At 36.3% G+C, this 22,524-nt stretch overlaps 1 protein-coding gene across 1 annotated transcript in view; it reads left to right on the top strand.

Annotated features, from left to right (window-relative positions):
- Positions 1-22,524, top strand: part of PLCZ1 (phospholipase C zeta 1) — a 47,910-nt gene that overhangs the window by 17,982 nt on the left and 7,404 nt on the right. Inside the window, exons 5-10 of the mRNA XM_007126979.3 lie at positions 4,186-4,335; positions 7,514-7,756; positions 9,034-9,181; positions 13,351-13,467; positions 14,530-14,702; positions 17,932-18,064. Of these exons, the coding sequence (XP_007127041.2) occupies positions 4,186-4,335; positions 7,514-7,756; positions 9,034-9,181; positions 13,351-13,467; positions 14,530-14,702; positions 17,932-18,064 (964 nt within the window). The remainder of the gene's footprint in view (positions 1-4,185; positions 4,336-7,513; positions 7,757-9,033; positions 9,182-13,350; positions 13,468-14,529; positions 14,703-17,931; positions 18,065-22,524) is intronic.

The following is a 22,524-nucleotide window of genomic DNA, read 5'->3' as shown; positions in this document are numbered from 1 at the left end:
ATGTGTGTGTGTATGTGTGTACACGTGTGTACACATGTGTGTATTGCATCATAATATAAATTATATTTCTTACCATGAGTTAATGGCCAAAACAGTTTGAGAAATACTGGCCTATGTAATAGTAAATATTTTACCGACATTCGAATATTTTACTTTCAAGACACAAATGTCAAAAATGTATTATCTCAACTTCTGGCATTTTTTTCTACTATGATGTCAGCTATTTATACAGAAAAGAATGTTTAGAAGTTTACTTTGGATTTCAAAGTTATTGTTAAATGTATTGTTACAGATTCAAAGATTTAATTCTTTCTAGAGCTGCTTAATTCAGCTTAAAAATCCTCCTCTATATCTGCCTGCTGATGCAGGGGACACGGGTTCGTGCCCCGGTCCGGGAAGATCCCACATGCCGCGGAACGGCTAGGCCCATGAGCCATGGCTGCTGAGCCTGCGCGTCCGGAGCCTGTGCTCCGCCGCAACGGGAGAGGCCGCAACAGTGAGAGGCCTGCGTACCGAAAAAAAAAAAAAATCCTCCTCTATAAATTGAGCCGGTTTTAACAGTCATTGAATTCTGAATAATACTTGATTCCATTGACAAGCTTGGCTAATTCAGTACCTTCAGACATTTTAAATTGTTTTTTTAAACTTAGTATATGTGATTTCTTTCTTAAGTACTTCAACCATAGTGCAATTGAAGAGATTTAATTAACAAAATCTTACTGAGTACTTAATGTATATCTAATAAATTAAACTTACAAATTCGAAAAACCTAAAGTACTCCTAAATAAGTCAATGTATTATCTGTAAACATAAGCATAACTTAAAATCACACAGTTAAATCAATTGCTCCATTATTTATTAGAAATAGAGTATAAAATACTAAATATTCACAAAATAAATATAAAATATTTAAAAATTTATCTTAGTATAAAACCTTGATATATGTCATTAATTCTCTTAAACAACTAATTTCTGATGATTTCTAAGTTTATATCTCTATCCAAACTTCTCCCTTGAATTTTACACCAATATAGACAACTCCCGATTTGACATTTCCACTTGCATATTTAATAGGTATAATTAACTTAACACGTTTAGACTTGAGCTCCAGATAATATTCCTCTTTTTCCTAGTCCCACTTTTCCCGTGGTCTTTCCCATCTCAGTTAATGTTAACTTTTATGTGTTCGGCCTAAATCATTGTCAACGTTAACAGTCCCTTCTTTTCTCTCTAACCCCACAATAAGTTCTTCAGCAAATCCTCTTGACTCTACTTTCAAAATATACACTGAATTTAATCCCTTTCCCCATTCTCACTGTCACTGTACTTGTCAACTACCATCACCTCTTACTTGGATTATTACAATGGCTTCTTATCCAGGGTTCCTGCTTCTCTCCCTCCTTCCCTGTGGTTTCATCTCAATATATCATCCAGAGTGACTTTTTGGTAAGTCAAGTCATGTTATTCCCCTTTTCAAACCCTTCAATCCCACTCAAAATAGAAGCTAAGGTCCATACCTTGACTCCCAAGGCCCTACATGACCTGTTTTCCATTACCTCTCTGACCTCTCCCTCGTTCTTGTGACCATTCTGGCCTCCTTACCCTTTTTCAGACATATCTCAAAGAGTTTGCACTTGCTATTCCCTTCTTCTGAAATACTCTTCCCAAATATTTGAGTAGCAAACTCTCTCACTTCATTCAGGGTGGGTAACTGAGGGAATAAAAGGAAATAGAGACAATCTTAAAATTAAAATGCCTTGCAAGGATGGACAAACCCCTACTACAGCTTCTAAGACTCCAAAGAGTAAGCGATGGAATTTAAAAAAGGCTTTGAGCAACAGACTCAATGAGACTTCTCAGTTGGACAACGTGACACAGTTTTGCGGCAAAGATTAGATCGAAGGTTGAACTTTTTACTCAATATAGTCACCATTAATTTGGGGAAGAGAGAACAATGAAATAAAATAGACTTGACAACTGTGGCTTGGAAAGAACTTTGGATATAGTTACAGACACATGTGACTTACTAGAAACAAACATACGAAATTGAAGTTTTTGAGGAAGTTGTTTTGCTCAAAACTAAACCAAACATAAGTCTGACTTGTTAGGTGAACCTTAAAACAACCCTTGGGGTCAGGAAGTAAGCTGCAAAAGTGGCTTGGCTTTAGCGAAAGCCAACTCCTCAGCACATGCTTTAGATATGAACAAGGAGGATAACGCCAGAGGATCTTCCCAGAGGGTGGAGCCAAGGACCACAGAAGACAAAAAGAAAAAATGAGTTCTTCCTAGTGAGTGAAGTCAGGGCCTAATCAAGATATCCATTTGCTAGGCCTTCACTTTGCCTAGTCTCAAAATCACTTATTATATTTGGGAAAAGAATTTTACACTATTCTCTTAATATTAGACTGAGTCAATATATATATGTACATGGGTATTTACGAGAAGGTCATTTTTTAGGCTGAACCCCAAAGATATTAGGTTCTAATTCCTAGAACTTGTAAATGTTACTTTATTTGGAAAAAGGGTCTTTGCAGGTGTGATGAAGTTAAGAATCTTGAGATGAGAGATTATCCTGAATTATCTGGGTGGGCCCTAAATGCCATCATATGTATCCTTATTAGTGGAAGGTAGAGGGAGATTTAATACACACAGAAGAGGAGGCAATGTGAAGATGAGGGGCAGAGATTGGAGTGATGTGGCCACAAGCCAATGAATGTTGGCAATCACCAGCAGCTGGAAAAGGCAAAGAACAGATCTCCCCTAGAGCTGCTGAAGCTTTAGCCAGTGAAACTGATTTCATTTTAACCAGTGAAATTGATTTCAAAATCTTGGCCTCCAGAATTGTGAAAAGATGAATAGCTGTTGTTTCATGCGACCAAGTTTATGGCAATTTGATACAACAGCCATAAGAAATTAATATAGTCATACATTAATAAGACATAATATTATATGTGATATAATATATAACATATGACATATATATCAAAGGTCTGTAATAATGCAGCAGACCTTGCAATTCCTTTTCTTGTTATTCTAAATTGGTAAATTTGTGTCCTGATAATTATATGTGGAAAGAAAATAATTTTGAATAAGATCCCAAAAGGAGTGCTGTTCACTATTTTGTGACAAATTTAAAAGTTACAAGGGTGGGCTTCCCTGGTGGCGCAGTGGTTGAGAGTCCGCCTGCCGATGCGGGGGAAGCGGGTTCGTGCCCCGGTCTGGGAAGATCCCACATGCCGCGGAGTGGCTGGGCCCGTGAGCCATGGCCGCTGAGCCTGTGCTCCGCAACGGGAGAGGCCACAACAGTGAGAGGCCCGCGTACCGCAAAAAAAAAAAAAAAAAAAAAAAAGTTACAATGGTGACTAAGGGCAGAAAATATCTTTGTAGAGTCACTTTTACTTACTAGGTACTCTTTATTATTAAAAATTGGAAATATCTTTATTTATTTATTTATTTTGCGGTATGCGGGCCTCTCACTGTTGTGGCGTCTCCCGTTGCGGAGCACAGGCTCCGGACGCGCAGGCTCGGTGGCCATGGCTCACGGGCCCAGCCGCTCCGCGGCATGTGGGATCCTCCCAGACCGGGGCACGAACCCGGTTCTCCTGCATCGGCAGGCGGACGCGCAACCACTGCGCCACCAGGGAAGCCCTATCTTTGTTTTTAATTATAAAGCAATGAGTTTTGATTATAGAATTTAAAATTGAAAAAGTAGAAAATTAACTTTTTTTTAACTTACCAGGGTTAAAGTTTTTCCTAAAAATATCTAAACATATATATGTCATTTAAAAAAATGTAGACTCTTACTCTCTGGCAACTTGTTTTCCTTCATAAGACTAGATCATAGCTAACTTTCTGTAGAGTATATATAGCTCTACCTCATTTGTGACAGAGTTATATCATTCCTTTAAAAGGATATGCCATAATTTGTTTAAACAAGTACCCACTGTTGGGTGCTTCAGTTTTTTTCCTATACTTCTAATGCAACTACTAATAATTTTCCTTTCTATACAGATTTAATGTTCCCTGTTTTGTCAGACTCAAAACTATTTTCAGTTTAAAGAAAACGTAATTATTTTACGAAGGTAGTGAACATTAGAAATGTTTTAAAATTAAGTGCTTCTATAAATTGCATTAAAGTTATTGAGGAGTTTTGATTAATAACTGTAGTAATGGTTAATTTTTTAGACATCTGACTACCCAGTGGTGCTCTCTTTAGAAAATCACTGCTCCCCTTCCCAACAAGAAGTGATGGCAGACAATTTGCAGTCTACTTTTGGAGATGCCTTGCTTTCTGATACGCTTGATGATTTTCCAGACAAATTACCTTCACCAGAGGTAACACTTTGTCTGAGAAGCTCCGGTTAAGAAAAAGAGAAAAAAACAAGCCACTATTGTATTGCCCCATGAAACTGGGCTAGAGATCAATGACAAATGCTTAGTTTTGATTATTTATAGAGGTGTATCTTTGCAATGTGTTTCCTAGGAAATAGTCCCGTGAGCATTTAGGTGAATACATTATGATAAAGAGAATATATAGAGATATACCTAAAAATTCACATTTTAATTGTGTGTCATATCCCATGTGTCCAAAATTTCAAGTCAGTTAATGTTAGACCACAGGAATTTGGTATGTTTTACAGGCCAAAGGCTAAGAAAGAGGCAAAGATCTAGGCTGTAAATAGAATTCATGCCCAATACCTTAGCATTTGGGTGGCAGGTTCCCCCTTTTTTAATCTGCTCTTTTCAATGTCCCTGTCTCTACAGACGTCTTACCATCTTCAGTTGAACATACTCAAATATTTGGTTCAAAAAAAACACCCACACCTTACCCTCAGGATTGCAATTTCTACTCCAGCTATCTTTTTATTTTATTATTTCCTTTCTCAATCCAAATTTTCATTTCCTTGTCTCCTCACAACCTACCTAATCAGGCTTCCGCTTCCACGTGCACCAAGTAAGTATTTCAGTGTGCTCATCAATTTCCTACCAGTAAATTCTGTTTTTAAAAAATATTTATTTTCTTTATCTTTTTTTTTTTTTTTTGGCTGCATTGGGTCTTAGTTGCAGCACGTGGGATCTTTGTTGAGGTTTGTGGGATCTTTCATTGCAGTGCATGGGCTTCTCTAGTTGTGGAGTGCAGGCTCCAGGTCCCGTGGGCTCTGTAGTTGCCCCACGTCATGTGGGATCTCATTTTCCCAACCAGGGATTGAACCTATGTCCCCTGCATTGAAAGGTGGATTCTTTGCCACTGGACCACCATAGAGGTACCCCCTACCAGTAAATTCTAATGGACCTATTTCAGCCTTCCTCTGACTTGTTGCCTTGACAACATTCAATGCTATGGATGCCTCCCTCCTTTCGTGAAACACTTCCTTCTGTAACACCACATTCTTCAGGCTTTCCTCATTCCTCTCTGGCCACTCTTCAGTTTCCTCTGCTGGTCCATTCTCCTCACCTCACATTTTATCAGGTGATAAATGAACTTTTTTCTTTTTTGAATGACTATTTTTTAACAACCAATAGTTTAATTTTGACATGTCATCATTTTGGTAGATATAGTATGTATTTGTAATATTTGAATATCCCCCTTTATATTTTTCTTTATTTTATTTAGATGAGTAGAAAATTTAAAGATGAAAGTGTTATGACACTAAGGACAAGAAGTATAGGACTCACGATAGAATTAAGACAGACAAAAATAAACTGAACAAATGGACAAACTGTGACTCTTTCACCTGATGAGAATGCTCACAGGCTACATGTGTTCAATTATGACAGAATAGAAATATTAAACAACTTGTGCAGAGTGCTGTAAACACATCATCAGAGATTGAATCTAAGAGTCATGGTCTAATTCAGGAAATTATAATAATAATTTCAGTTTTCTAGGAATAGAATTCCTCCTCTTATTATTTATAAATGTATTTTTTAGTATTCAGATATATAGTTTCCATTAAAGCTTTTGCTTCCACACTAAAGTAAGGAGATGCTTTCTAATGAGTAAATGAGAAATTAGAGATAAAGTCATTTTCTCATACTGCACTTAGCCCTCAGTATACAAAAGAATTGCCTGGAGGCTTGTTAAAGAGACATAATTCTGTCCCACAGTTCAAGATTCTGGTTCTCTAATTTTGAAGTAGATTGCAGAAATCTGTTCTTTTAACAAGCACCCCAGGTGATGCTTTTGATACATGCGGTTGCAGAGTGCACTTTGGTAAACTCTGTATTAGTAACATGAGGGTCATGGTAAAAGAGAGAAGACCCAAGATGATGGAATAATTTGAGTGGGTACCTGGGGATGAAAAAGAGAAGGGCAATCAAAGCTCCTCGAAGAAAGGAACTTTAGGGACTTCCCTGGTGGTCCAGTGGTAAAGCATCTGCCTTCCAGTGCAGAGGACATGGGTTTGATCCCTGGTTGGGGAACTAAGATCCCACATGCCGTGGGGCAACTAAGCCCACGAGCTACGACTACTGAGCCTGCGCGCCTCAACTAAAGAGCCTGTGTGCCACAAACTACAGGGCCCACGTGCTCTGGAGCCCACGCACCACAACTACAGAGCCCATGCGCTCTGGAGTCCGCGCGCCACAGCTAGAGAGAAGCCTGCCCGCCACAAGCAAAGGTCCCGCATGCTGCAACAATGATCCCGCGTGTCACAACTAAGACCCAACACAGCCAAAAATAAATAAATAAATAAAAACATTATAATAAAAAAAGAAAAGAATTTTTCTTCATAGTCCAGATCCCAGCAACATTATATACAATGTAACAGGCACTTAATAAGTATGTTTGTTAAATTAATGAATATTTGAAAAGGGCAGAAATAAGTAAGTGAAAGAAAGGAACCAGAAGGCTTTGGATTAAGAATGAGTGACCCAGATGGTAAATTTTTCCATGCTCCTAGTTTTGATGGGCAGGAAATAGTAAGTTGATGATGCTCGTATGCAATACAGTTGAAATGTGAAGATTTATAAATCTTTAGCTTAAATTTAGTCTTTACTAGATGTCAAATACTATAATAGGCATTTTTATATACCTGATCTCATATAATACTTTATAATGTTGGATAAGAGAGTGATGACCTGAAGCATTCACTACCAGAAGTTATAACATTCTCATTTCTGTAACACTGAAAAAAAAAGTATATATAATTATATAAATAATTTTTATAAAATTATATATATAATTTTAATAATAATTTACATAAAATTATATAAATATAATTTTCATGTATTTCAAATTTGTGTATAGTAATAATTAAGGAATGTAGAAGAAATAGAAAGGAAAAGAAAGCCCCAATCATTACAGGAGTATTTTTTGGTGAATTTTGGTCAATACAATAATATCACTGGTTCCTGTTAGGTTTTTAGGAATATGGAAAAAAGATGGAGCTTTTACATATCTTACTACTGTGGGCAAATTGAGAATATGATGAAAGACTTTTCGATGACAACGACAAGTGCAAATTTACCTGTGCATGTGTAATTGTATCTTTCTTTCAAATTGTTCCTGTAGGCATTAAAATTCAAAATATTAGTTAGAAACAAGAAAATAGGAACTTTAAGGGAAACCCGTGAAAGGAGAGGTTCTGATAAGCATGGTCAGGTAGAGGAATGTGAAGAAGAAGAGGAGGCAGAGCAAGAGGAGGAGGAAAATGAGGCCAAAGGACCAGAACTATCGGATGCTTTTCAAGATGATTTGGAAAAGGAGGCAGAGTCAAAAAGGGCAGTTGGAATTCCACTCTTCAAGAAAAAGAAGGTGAGATGAGGCTTTGCGAAAGCCTTACAAGTGATTGAAAAGTCTTATTTTTTTGTTGAGTAGTTTTAAGACATTTTGGAGGAAAACATCTTTTTCCTACTTATAATAACTTCAGTCTATTATTTAAAATTTGTTTGGAAAAAACTAGCAGTGGACAAGAAGTTTCAGAAGTCATCTCTTCCTGTATTAGCTGTTTGTAATTATTTTTTCTCTACAGCCAACAAATATTATGCCTTCTTATGTATTAGACACTGTGCAGTGTACAAAAGATAGGAGATCATACTGTCAGAGACAAGAAAAGCACTGTTTATATTATATAGTATTTTAAGTATACTGTCAGAGACAAGAAAAGCACTGTTTACATTATATAGTATTTTAAGTATACAAGTTAGCATGACAAAGGAAGGTATACACGGTTGCAAGGGATACAAAACTAATTCAGCTGGTTTAAGTAAAATGTGAATTAATTTAATTGGTCTACAGAAATGACAAGTTTAGGGAAAGGGATTCTAATTTCAGGAATGACTTGGTTGAAGTGTATCAAGCAAAGTCCACAGAAATTTCTTTTCCAACCTTGGCCCTACTTTTCCTATATTGGTGCAAGCCTTTGCAAAGCTTCAGTTTTACATGCTTTCAGATTCAAATCCAGTGGAAGGCCTATCTATCTCTCAGCTGACCAAGCAGATTCTTTTTGTACATTGGCTATGATCCAAGCTGTGTGCATCCCTGAGCCACTTACTGAATGCAGAGCTCTGGTTAGCCAGGCCCAGTGCACGTTACCGACACTTAAGCACATGGATTGAGCATGTGCAAGAAGTGTTTTCCAAAAAAAGAATACTTTGGAAGGGGCTAACAGAAGTGCAGAGGGTATAGATACTGGGCTATAGAAGAGCAATAGAGCACTATACAACAGAAGTTATTCCAAAATGTTAGATCACATTGGAAATATACTTACTCATGACTAAAATTCTTGAATTTGTAGAATTCATGAAACTAATCTAAGACCTTTGGGATAAAAGAAATAGACATAATTGCCATCCTCAATACTTATTACATTAATTGGGATTTTAGGTTTAGGTTGTCTCATAATTGACATTAAATGTTATCATGATAGAACATATTCACATTGACCCAATCCATATAGTTTTTGAGGATATAATCTTATGAAAAGACTAAAATCATTGATTTGAAAGCATATTTTCTTTATTGAAAAAAAAATTTTTCAAATGATTAGTGCAAAAATGTGAAATTATTGCCTTTTGTTTTTCACCACAAAGTTAAAAATAGCTACGGCCCTATCTGATCTTGTTATTTATACTAAAGTTGAGAAGTTCAGAAGTTTTCACCATTCAAGACTGTATCAACAATTTAATGAAAGTAACTCTATTGGGGAATCACAAGCCCGAAAACTTTTAAAGTTGAGAGGTAAAGTTTTATGATTCCAATAGATGAAGTGTTTAAACAAGTTATATTCACTTTTAAGGTGTCAAAACTGGTCAATGACGTTTACAAAAACTATATTCTAGTACAATTTCAACATATTTAACAGATTTTAAAAAGGGTTATATGCCTCAGGTCGCATTAAGTTTTATTGCACAGAACTCAACCATTACTTAAGTCATGAAATTTTGATTGAGAATGTCCAGTGTGGACACTTTGTTGGGAGGGGCTGTGGTGAACAGTTTACGTGGGAGAGCAGCGAGTGACAAGGCTACAGAGGTAGGCAAAGCCAAACTACAAGGAACTTGAACTTTGTCCTACAATTCAAAGTGAGTAGGAAAAGATTGAAATCTCAGGAGTCACATGATCCCCTGTGTGTTTCTGAAAGATGCCTCTGTTAGCGCATAAGGGTGACACTGCCTGCAGGGAGGAGATGATAAAGGCTTATGGCAGGGAGACTGGAGCCAGGGTGAACTTTGTGGACTCGGTGGGCATCTAAGAGGTAGAGTTAAATAGACTGGGAGGCTGTATCTCTAAGGTGAAGAAGAGGGAAAAAACGGTACCCAGGCCAGACTGCCAGATGGCTGTGTACCTGCAGAGGGAGCATGTGTCTCTGCATCTTCTTTTCACTGTCTCCTGACTCTACATCTGAGGTGGGTTTATTCTGCCTGGTAGAGCCTGAGACACAGCAAGGAAAGAGAATGGGAAGAAGACGCTACCTTCTTCTCAGACTTATATTGCAGGGAATATCATCAGCTTAAAAAGGGATGCTCTGTCGGGAGGGGAAATTTTTTCCCTCTATCCTTCTTGAGTTCTTGTGGCTGGACTACTAATAAAACTGATGCAAGTCATATTGACAGGAGAAAAAGAAACAAAATTTAATTCATAGAAATGGGACCTAAGAAGTGACCAAAGTAGGCAGGTTTTATACTTTTTAGACAAAGAAACAATAAATTTGTGAGGAATTGACAGGACAAAGAAACTTAGGTTTTGGGTGACCAATTAGTGAAGAATTCAAACAGTGTTTGGGCTTGGCATACTAAATTAAAGAAGTCACAAAGTTTGTTTTCACAGTCTTCTCAGCCCTGAATTCCCTGTCTTTGGTGGGAAGGGTGTCCTATGTTCAGACGCAGGGAGTGCATCTTTCACATGAGACATTTATTTCCTGCTTTGAAGGAGACAGAAAGGAGGGATAGAGTGTCCCTCTTGCATTGGCCATTTCTTAAGTCACTTTAATTCAAAATAATCAATATGCCACTGAGACACATTTTAGGGGCAGCCTACCCTGTGCCTCTACAATCAATTAGGTTAATAATCAGAATCAAGTGACTCTCCATATCCTTTTTAAAAATTGCAATCTACCATCTTATGTAGAAGCACCATGGCAGAGAAATCAGCACCTGCAACTGACTTGAGAAAAGCTGTTGGCTATTAGGAAATGCATATTCTGGTATATTTGTTGGTTAACCTCATTGGGCTGGCCATCGGTACCCTAGGGTTTTGAGGCATGCTTTAGCTTATCTCCTCAAACTGCCTATTAGAAAGATCCTATATTATAGGGCTTTTTTTTTTTTTTAAACTGAGGCTTGTGACCAAAAGTCAATTCAGTAGATCTAAATGACAGTTAAAAGAATAGAATAGAGTAGAATGGAATGGAATATAACAAAATGGAATGGAATAGAACAAAATAATAGGATGGAGAAGATGTATTGTAGGCAGGAAGAATAAGTATTGTTTTATGAAACAATTGTGTGTGTGTGTGTGTGTGTTGGGTTGTGATATAAAGCATATTTTTTACTGTGAACTATTGTCAACAGAGTTTGAATTTGAATGACCTGCTTTACTAGCCTCCATCGTTTCAAACTATTGGATGGTTTTTGTTGTTGTAAATGGGGACGGGACGTCTGGGCACAGCAAAAGTCGTTATAATTATCTCACTCTCATCATATTAAACACTTGCTCAAAATCTGAAAAGGGACTGGGTAGTTCAGAGCAGAGTCATAAAATATAGCATCAGCGTTTCTTTGGAAAGAGTATAGAACATTTTTCTTGCGCCAAAAGTTAATAGTAAATAATTAATGATTGGGTAAAGATGTTCTGCAAGGATGTCTATCATTATTAAAAACATAATAAACGTCATTAAGTTTACAATAGGGAAAAATCAGAAACAGAAATTTTCATATGTGTGAATGCTTTTCAGTCATTTAAAAATAATGTCATAGGTGAATATTATTGAAATGGAATGATTTTCGTGTTATCTTAGTAAGTTAAAAAATGGAAGTTTATAAAAGGGAATAAACAATAAGATTCAATTAAAAATAAGTATATACATATGACAAAAGGATGGAAATATATATATACTAAGAGGTTATCAGGGTTATTAATTGAGTGGTGAGATTATATGTTGTTTTCTTATTTAATTTTCACATTTCTCATGCTATGTGAAAACATAGCATGTTTAATTTCTAAATCTCAGAAGTAACAAAATCATGTCAAGGGTCCATAGTGATCATTCATGTTTATCGCTTTGTAGATGAAAAAAATTAAGACCCAGAAGAGTACGTATTTTATCAACAGATAGACATCTAGTTTAGGACTGGATAAGGGATCATGACACTTGGACACACAAAGTGCATTTGTACATGAGTAGCTTCAAAGTGAACTTTTCCTCAAGGAGAGGATAACTTCTAAAATTGAGTGTTAATTAAATTAACTGTAATTACTATTAACTTCAGTAAGTGTAATTTTTTACCTGACCATACTTCCTAAAGAACAGTTTTTAGGATGAGAGTGGCAATGATTCTGTTCTAGCCTGAAGAGCAAATAGAGTGGACATAGGCAATAACCATTTCTTCCATGACTGGTCACCATATTAGCAGAAAGAGTTGTGGGAACAGGATCTGCTTAGTGAAAGAATAAAAACCTTGGAGAAACATAAAATCTATGTTCAAAAATTTGAGGGGTGTCCAATGGTAAATGGTGTAAATTAGTTTTGAATCTTAAGTGATTTAAATAGAATTACTAGAAATGTGTAAAAAAATATAAGTAGAAACATAAAGAATATGTATAGAAACTGAAACAGACTCTCTTTGTGTGTGTGTGTGTGTCTGTGTGTGTGTGTGTCTGTGTGTGTGTGCTTCAAGTATAGACATTGTCTTCCTTTCCCTGTAAGGAAAACATTTGAAATAATCAGAAGTAATGGGAGGTAGCAAGTTCTCTCTTTTTTTGAAACGCAAATACCTTTTATTTTTTATTTTATTTTTAAATAACTTTATTTATTTATTTTTGACTGTGTTGGGACTTTGTTGCTGCATGCTGGCTTTCTCTAGTTGCAGTGAGCAGGGGCTACTCTTCTTTGTGGTGTGCGGGCTTCTAATTGCAGTAGCTTCTCTTGCTGAGGAGCATGGGCTCTAGGAGTGTGGGCTTCAGTAGTTGTGGCATGCAGGCTCAGTAGTTGTGGCGCATGGGCTTAGTTGCTTCACGGCATGTGTGATCTTCCTGGACCAGGTCTTGAACCAGTGTCCCCTGCATTGGCAGGTGGGTTCTTAACCACTGTGCCACCAGGGAAGTCCTGCAAGTTCTCTTTCAATGGAGGGATGCAAACAGAAATTGAATGAATTTGGGGGAAAGATACTATGGTGGTTAGAAGGTCAGCTGGAAGCTGAGTTGAGTAACTTTAAGGTCTCTTTCAGCCCTGAGGATCTGTTAAATATTCAACTTGATTAACTTGGATGACATCACATAGTTTTATATGACTTCCGTGCAATTCTGTCCTAATGTGAAAACCAAAGTGGGTAAAGATACTTTTGTTTTCAAAAATGGATGCATTTTATTTTGGAATTTTATATACTCTATGTCAAAGTGAAATTAATTTGGATGTGAACAAAAAGAAATATATTATCCAATTGTTTCTTTCTTCGAATGAATAATTACATAAAACTGTTTAATAAAAAATTGTTATTAACTTTTCAATAACAGTGAATTACACTACCAAACAAAGGCATGAATTTATTTTGATTTCCATGAATTGCAAATATTTCTGCCAGGACAATAGACATCAACATTTTTGAAACTGTTGTAGAATTAAATAAATATATAGACATAGTAGTTTATTTGAAATCTTTGCAATGTTTTAATAAATTTCTTTTTTTTAGCCAATGAATTTATTCTTCACACCACGAAGTTCATTACCAGAATATATCCCAAAGCAACAAGAGCAGACTCTTCTAATTTTAATCCTCAAGAATTTTGGAATGTAGGTTGTCAAATGGGTATGTTACATAGGATATTGAGCTTTTTGCAAAAATAAGATAAAATAAATTCATTCTGTGAATTAATAAAAGATTCATGAAAAGAGCTTCCTTTGAAGAATTTTCGACCCTGGATGTTTTGGAGTCAAGCAGTGATGCATCATTGGCTTCAAGAGTTCAAGTTATTCCTAAATAGGTTGAAAAGGGTAAATCTAGGTGAGGGTAGAAGCATGGAGGTTAAATTCATGAGGAGTTTGCATGGGAATTGTAGGAACGGGAAAAAGAAACCAAAAAGAGATGTAAGAGGACAGTGAAGATCAAGTCCTTTGCTTGAAAGATTTGCTAAGGGCCTCTTCAAATCAAGTGACCGCTGCTTTTTGTACTTTAATCACTTCTGCATTCATAGGATTGAAAAGTAATACTGCATAGCTTTGTTATTTGTCCTTGACTGGCTCTCCTTATTCCAAATTGATCAACTGGTGTACCAGTGGGACTAACCAGTCAGAAAGTGCCAGGTGTTAACCCTTCTGCTGCTGAATTGTGACAAGGCCCATAAGTTTTCAGAGAGGGAGGGAGTGGGGGTAGATGGTGGTACTAAATAGAGTGGTTGTTTACCAGCCTATATGGAGTTGTTTCTATATTTTAACAACAATTATTGCTCTGCCTGTTCCTCGCTTTCTCCTCAAGTGATTACAGGGCCTCTTTAGACCTGAAAGTTTATGATACAGTTGGTGTCTTCCCTTCCAGCATTTAATGTATTGATTTTCTTTACTCTCACATTTCCTGAATGTTTTCTGTCATGTACATTGCTATTCTATAATCTATGCTGTATACCATTTTGATTTTTTAACTCAAAGCTGTAAAATAATTTGCAGATTAAGTTTTGAAACTCACCTTCATATGTTAACAAAGACATAGCAAAAGGAAAGGTTTAAAAATCATGACTTATTTGGTTAATGTTTGCTCTTAAAATGTTCAAAGATATATAATCCATGATTGGGTTTCAGTAAACTGTTTAATTGCATTTCTTTAGATATACCCTCTATTTCCTGACAATGTCAAAATAGTCTTTTTCCCTCACAGTGGCCTTAAATTTCCAGACCCCTGGTCTGCCTATGGATCTTCAAAATGGGAAATTTTTGGATAATGGTGGTTCTGGATATATTTTGAAACCACACTTCCTAAGAAATAGTAAAACAAAGTTTAATCCAAATAAAGCACTAATGGACAGTAATCCAATCATACTTATGATAAGGGTAAGATTAATTACTTTTTCTTTTACCTTTATTGGTTATGATATAAGCTAGATAGTATGCATTAATATTTTTAGTTCTATTGATTTTCTTTAATGCCTTTTAAATTTCTGTTAATCTTTTCAGGTAATGTAGGTGGGTGGTATTTCAGCATCCTTCCATATCTGAAAAATGTCTTTCTGTTGCCTTTTTGCATGAATGAAAAAAATTGCATAGTTCTAATTAGAGGAACTAGTCTAGTTGTTCTAGTTGTTGTTCTAGTGAGAAGATGGGTTGTTTCAGCCACTTTTTCAGATCCCTTCCTAATCCACACAAATCTCATTGATGTGCTTCTGTGGATTTCTTCTTTCCTTTTTAATCTATATGCAAGCGATTCTTTCTCACTCTCATTTGTGGGTGAGAAAGAATTTCTTAATCCTCATCTCAAACTAAACATTCTCCTTGTATTCTTTTATACACATTCACATTATACACATTCACTGTTTCAACCACAAACAATGCTCAAACCTGACCTCAGTTTTGGACTATAAAGGCTTATTTTTAATAGCCTACTTAGCATCCTTACCAATATTCTGTCAAACTTAAAATAGTAAAGCCTGAACATCCCTTCCTCATCAAATCTACTTCTATTTTATTTAAATCTCAGTGAATTGAGTCAAATTCCTTGACTCAATTAACTCAGGCAAGAAAAGTGGGAGCTATTCTTGTCTTCCACATCTCCTTCACTTCCCATGTCCGATCCATTTCTAAGTTCTGTAGGTCTCACTTTAAATGTCTTCCTTATCCATCCCCTTGATCTGATGTCATTTGTTACTGTCTTTTTTCTGGAATCTGTTACCTGTCATCACCTCCGTTCCTTGGGCTTCCTAAGGGGTTTTCAGGTAGTCTTGTCTCAGTTGTCCTGATCCATCTTCCACAAGTCAACCAGAGAGATTTTGCTGCAGCGCTAATCTTATCATGCCTACTTAATATTTATTTGTGTCTCCTGATCGTTTTCTTAGTCTGGCTTTGTCCTACTCCTCTAGCCTCATCTCTCACTTCTTCCAGCCTTTCAACCCATTCTGAAACTGTATGGAAGCCTTCTTCTTTGTCCACAATGACTCTTCTATGTATTGCATATGCTATTTCCTTTGATTGGACTACTCTTCCATCCTTCATCTGCCTATTGCATTCTGACTTATTTTTCAATACTTTAAGTGTCACTTCTTTTTGGAAGCTTTTTCCTGTGCTTCTTTTGAAGTTTTCTTCTGTTTTTCCATAACACCCTATACTTGCATACATTATGGCACTTACCACACTGTAAATTATAATTATCTACTTGTTATACTTGTCTTTCTCCCCCCACTTGTCTGACGGTCCTTTAAGGATAAGGACTGTGTTTTGTTCAACCCTTATCCACAGTAACTGACACAAAGTATATGCTCAATACATGTAGGTTAATTGAATGAATGATTTCTTTTTCAAGTTGAGAATACTAAAGAGAATATATGTGCTCTTTTATTGAGAAAGTGAAGATGGAGGATAGCTGGTATGCATAGATGTTTACAAATGCCACTTGTTTGTATTCTGAGAGGTCTCATGTAAGGGTGTAAGTGACATGGTGTGAAAGAGGCAGGGTTGATGATTTTCCTAGGAAGCTGCTGCCATAGCCATGTGTGTCTTCCCCTCTCGTTCTGATTGTTCTAGGGAGCTTTGTGATTACATTATGACTTGCACAAATTGTGGAGAGCATGATTTGGGAATAAAAAGGCCTAGTTTTGCCATTAGCTTTCTTATGTCCTTGATGAAGCCATTTGACATTTCTGGTTTACTCTTAGTCAACTGTAAACAGAGAACTTTGGATTAAATCAGTTATTTTCAAGCTTATAAAAACTAAGGTATCATTTTCTAAGTTTAAAATCCCATGTATAAGACCAATAGATGAAAGCAGAACTATCCGGTTGACCACAAGGGTTTTCTGTTTGACATCCATCCTCTGCAGCGGCCCCTGGAAGGGCTTTGTGAATCAGAGTGTACAAATTATTTGAACAATAAATCTCTAAATTCTATTTCAGTGCTCATATTTTATTATTATTATTATTTAGTTATAAATTTCTTTTTGGCATGAGATGCACCTTCTCCATATTGATAAGGGTTTATTACCTGGAGGGCCTATATTCAGCTGATAGGCTCTGGTATCAGTGTACTAGTTTTTCACAGTCAATGTTCTTTCAAGTTACCTTGATATCTAATTATGCTTATTGATCAATGTCCGTTCCATACTGGTTGTTAAATATTTGCACCGTTACTCTGGTTTCTAGCTGATGCCATAATTTGTGGATGTTGGAAAGAAAAAATTACACACTGGCACTTTTTTCTTTTCTTTTCCTTCTTTTTTTCTTTCTTTTTTCACAACAATTATTTATTTGTTCCTCTTTATTATAATCTTCAGAAATTGAAATCATGTCTCAATTTTTTACATTAGTACACTCTATAAACTAGTACACTTCAAATACTGGATTTTTTTTTTTTATTCGGACTTTGTTCCTTAAAGTAAAACAAATCTGTGCTTCACCAATTAGCTTGACTAATAGAAGACTAAATAAAACTATTATTAGTTACTTTGTTAAGCATTTTTCTGCTATCCAGTCCCTAATATATATATGAAATAATTTATTTTGTCAAACTCAGGTTACTTATGATAATATAGAAAGCAATGGGTAAGGTAAAATTTCATGATAAATTATCCAAACATATAAATTATACTGTCAGAAAATGCTATCATAGGAAATTATGTGGTGTTTTTTCTTATATTTCAGAAGTTGTATTTATAGTTTACAATTTTTTTGTTGTATATATACAATATGAATTTGAAAAGAGTTCATGTTTTTGGAGTGACTCAGCCCGAATTACAGTAGAAGGGGATCATAACAATGTTTTTAAAATAAAAATATTTGTTGAACCATCAATCTTGGAGAATGTGGATTCTATTATAATCACATATTGGTAAAATGGAATAATTTAGACATGTTCCTGGTGTTCATCTATTGATACTTGAGGATAAAAGAGTTAAAATTAAAAATTGGCACTATTTTCTACTTTCAGTTTGTTTGTTTGTTTGTTTTGGTGGGAAATGACAGTCAATCATGACTTAGTCAATCATGATTTTTGGAAAACCTATTTTATTTTGAAATTAAGCAGTGATGCAGTTTGACATTTTGCTAAATTCTTGAATTCCCTTATTTTTGTGCAGCTCATCAGTGGGATCCAGTTGCCTCCCAGTTATCATTCATCATCTAACAAAGCTGACACATCAGTGATTGTAGAAATTTTGGGAGTTCCAAATGATCAAATGAAACAGCAGAGTCGTGTAATTAAAAAAAATGGTGAGCTCCTGATATATTTTATTGAACATCTATTAGACTTCTTGTTGAAAAGCTTAAAAATTATATATTGATAGAGTTTTGATACATATTTATTATTCATAAGGAAAAGGTTTTGCATTATGTTCAAGATGACCAAAGTGTTATATGCAGCAAAAACAATGACAATGACTTAATGTTGGCTAGAGGTATTTTCAGATTACAGATACAAAAATGTATCTGACTTGAAAAATTAGTGCTTTTTCCATTTTACTTCCTTTTTATGTTTCCTTGTATGACTGATTAAGAGCGACATTTTGACAGCTGCAAATCTACTTAGCTTCTAGCCTCTGTGTAAAATAAAGAACTTAAGATCTCTCCGATACAGCATGTTACATAGTTTTACTTCACTACTTGAATTATTTTAGATCAGAGGTCTGTGGCTTCTGACTCAAGCTAAGGATGCCGTAGAAACCTACTCGTACAGTATTTGGCTAAAAAATTCAGTCATTTCTGCCAGAATGGAAATGTAGGAATGGAAGAAATGACTTTGGTAAGATTTTCAGTGTTCCAGCATCACATGATAGTTTAGGTAATACAGTACTGACATTATTATTTCTTCTCTGAAGTTGAAATCATGAAGGAAATTAGAAAAGTATAGATTCTTGGGGTTGACTATTAGAATCACCTGGGAAGAGAGCTTGCAACTGATCCTTTGAGTCTGGAATCTTCTATGAGTGGATATTCCCAAAATATAGTGGACTTCATTTCAGAGTCTGGAAATATGCTCCAGGCTAAATGGCACAGACAGAGAAGCAGGTGAAGTCTTAGTAGTCTTCTTCTTTGTTGGTGATTCATTTCAGAGTCTGGAAATATGCTCCAGGCTAAATGGCACAGACAGAGAAGCAGGTGAAGTCTTAGTAGTCTTCTTCTTCTTTGGTGATAATCCCCACCCCCCAAATGTCCAATGTTCAACTCCTCCCAAATCCAGAATATTCCTCCAGCATGGCCCCTAGTGCAAAAGGCATGAAAAAAGGTTTGGGAAGTTTTTCTACCTCATCCTATGTTATCAGTGGGAAGGGATATTAGTGATGACTTCCTGCCTTATTTGGCACCCCTTAGAGTTGAAATGGCAGTGTCAAGGAATGGTAACTGCTATCAGGAAGCTTCTAGTAACCTATCCCTTGTTTTCTCCATCCCCTTACTTGAATCTTCATGAAAAAATGCACAGAACATTAATTTATTCAATGCACCCCTTATATAATACTATGATTCTAGCTCCTGTTAGAAATTTGATTGCATCCCTGGGTTTTATGAGAATATCCCTACAGAAATTCAGTTTGGTTCATCAGACATTACTGGGCCCATTATATTAAAAGCCTGGTTCTAAGTATCAAAACACTTCAAATCTCTGTTTATTAACTGCATTCTTATGTATGTCCCAACTAATTCTTTTGTAGATAGTTTACAGTTCAGTGTGGAATATGAGATATAAGTAAAACTGTTAGGAAAAAGTCACTAGTGCTTTAAAGAAAGTACAAAGAATTGTATGGAAGTGGCAAATTTGGAGATGGTTCTTGGAAAATGAGTAGAATTTTTTATAGAGATTGAGGATAAGGGAACTTTTTTTCTTTTTCTTTTTCTTTTTTTTTTTTTTTTTTTTTTTTTTTGGCCATGCTGAGAGGCTTGCATGATCTTAGTTCCCTGATCAGGGATTGAACCTGGGCCACAGCAGTGAAAGAGCAAAATCCTAACCACTGGGCTGCCAGGGAATTCCCAAGGATAAGGAAATTTAAGGCAAAAGTAATAATATGAGTGTTAAAACATGGAGAAAACAAAATTCAAACATGTTAGGGAAAAGTAAAGAAGTTCAAATGTAATATACTTAAGAAAGATTAGTGTGAGATAAAATGAGAAATTTACCTTGGGAATGGTCATGGAAAATAGTGAAAGCCATGATAAGGTAGTAGAAACTTTCTTTTCTGTATAAAATGAATAAAATTAAAACTTTTAAATAGGGGTATAAAACACTAAGAGAGTTGAGCGTTCCGGAGATCATTTCTGCAGAGTAGAGAGGATGAAGTGTATGAGAGAGAGATGAGAAATACAGAAGAGTTAGAGATGATCTCACGGTTAGAGCATGTAGAAGTCAGGTCCTAAACAAGGGCTGTGGCATCAGAAAAGGAACGGAGGATGCATGTGAGAAAGACTAGCAAGACTAAGGGTGTAGATAACTGGACAGGAGGGATTCTGAGATCACTTAGCTACTAGGGTAATGGTAGGGTAATGAAAGACATGAGAGTCTGGGAGGAAAACGATCACATTTGGGTAAGGTGGGGAAGTGATTTTTAACTATATTTGTAACTAATCAAATTTAGTATTCTGGTTTATTTTATATTTATTTATTTTATTTTGACACTAAAAGGGCTTTCATATATATCTATATATGATGTGTGTGTGTGTGTGTGTGTGTGTGTGTGTGTGTGTGTGTGTATGAAAGAGTGAAAGAGAGTATGGTGAAGGAGGGTTGGAGGAGGAAGAATAAATTAGTATAAGAATTTCATGCAGACATTTTTCAGTGTCTATAAAGAATTGACTCTTAAACCTGCCCCTATACTCCATTGAATCATTTCTTTTCTTAGGGCAAGGTAAGATGGTTATTATTCCAGTGTGAGTCAATTTGTTTAATAGTTTTACAGGCATAGACTGCATTCTGGATTACTTCCTAGTAAATGTATGCTTGTGACTACAGATGCACCATAGAAAACATAGATATGGTATAATTAGTCATAAATGCTTCAATACTTCTTGAAATGTAATTCAAAGGACAGATCTATTGAAGTAGTAGGTGTAGCATTGCCTTTGTACAATGAAAAATAATACATTATTTTTCTCTGAACTTTTGAGTTTTTATTAAATAAGAGTGTATATTTGATCTGGATGTGAATTTCTTGATTCCATTCAATTATGCTTAATTTTTCTCTTATTTGGGCCACATTGTGATACAATTTGGATTTCTTGTTTGGCAAGAGAGTGCTTGGGATAATCTATTTTGCTAAGGACATAAATTACTCATTGACTTTGTATTTTTTTTTAAACATCTTTATTGGAGTATAATTGCTTTACAATGGTGTGTTAGTTTCTGCTTTATAACAAAGTGAATCAGCTATACATATACATATATCCCCATATCTCTTCCCTCTTGGGTCTCCCTCCCTCCCACCCTCCCTATCCCACCCTTCTAGGTGGTCACAAAGCACGGAGCTGATCTCCCCGTGCTATGTGGCTTCCCACTAGCTATCTGTTTTACATTTGGTAGTGTATATATGCCCATGCCACTCTCTCACTTTGTCCCAGCTTACCCTTCCCCCTCTCCGTGTCCTCATCATGTTGTTTTGATGAAGCTCAATGAGTTGAAACTGAATAGAAGTAGTTCAAGTTTATGGGGAGATTATATCAGACAGGTTGGGTTAGATCAAACAACCCATACAAAGATAACACAAATTTAGTTCTAACTCATGCTTACTCAATGTCTTAGTTCAGGCTGCTACAGCAGCAACAAAAACAGACTGGTTGGCTTAAAACATAGGAATTTATTTTCTCAGAGTTCTAGAGGTTAGAAATCCATGGTCACATTCTGGTGAGTGTCCTCTTCCTGGTTGGTACGCAGCTGTTTTCTTGCTGTATCCTCCTCACATGGCAGAGCCAGATTATTTCTCTTGTGTCTCTCCTTATGAGGGCATTAATCCCATTCTTGGGGGCTCCAATCTCATGACCCAATTAATTCCCTGAGGCCCCACCTCAAAATAGCATCACGTTGGGGATAAGGACTTCACCATCTGAATGAGGGGGCAAAAACATTCATTCCATAGCACTCATACAGTCCATCACACAGGGGCAATAAGCTTCTGTTTATTGGTTTGTGTGTGTGTGTGTGTGTGTAAACATTCATTCCATAGCACTCATACAGTCCATCACACAGGGGCAATAAGCTTCTGTTTATTGGTTTTTGTGTGTGTGTGTGTGTGTGTGTGTGTGTGTGTGTTAGTCTCTGTTTAAAACAAAGTGAATCAGCTATACATATACATATATCCCCATATCTCTTCCTCTTGTGTCTCCCTCCCTCCCACCCTCCATATCCCACCCTCCATATCCCACCCATCTAGGTGGTCACAAAGCACTGAGCTGATCCCCCTGTGCTATGTGGCTGCTTCCCACTAGCTATCGGTTTTACATTTGGTAGTGTATATATGTCAATGCCACTCTCTCACTTTGCCCCAGCTTACCCTTCCCCCAGCCATATCCTCAAGTCCATTCTCTAGTAGGTCTGCATCTTTATCCCTGTCCTGCCACTAGGTTCTTCATGACCACCTTTTTTTTTTTTAGATTGCCTACATATGTGTTAGCATACGGTATTTATTTTTCTCTTTCTGACTTACTTCACTCTTTATGACAGACTCTAAGTCCATCCACCTCACTACAAA

Source organism: Physeter macrocephalus, chromosome 6 (assembly GCF_002837175.3).
Source record: "Physeter macrocephalus isolate SW-GA chromosome 6, ASM283717v5, whole genome shotgun sequence".
Lineage (NCBI taxonomy): Eukaryota > Metazoa > Chordata > Mammalia > Artiodactyla > Physeteridae > Physeter > Physeter macrocephalus.
Note: the sequence above shows the minus strand (reverse complement) of the source record. Positions and strands in the feature narration are given on the sequence as shown.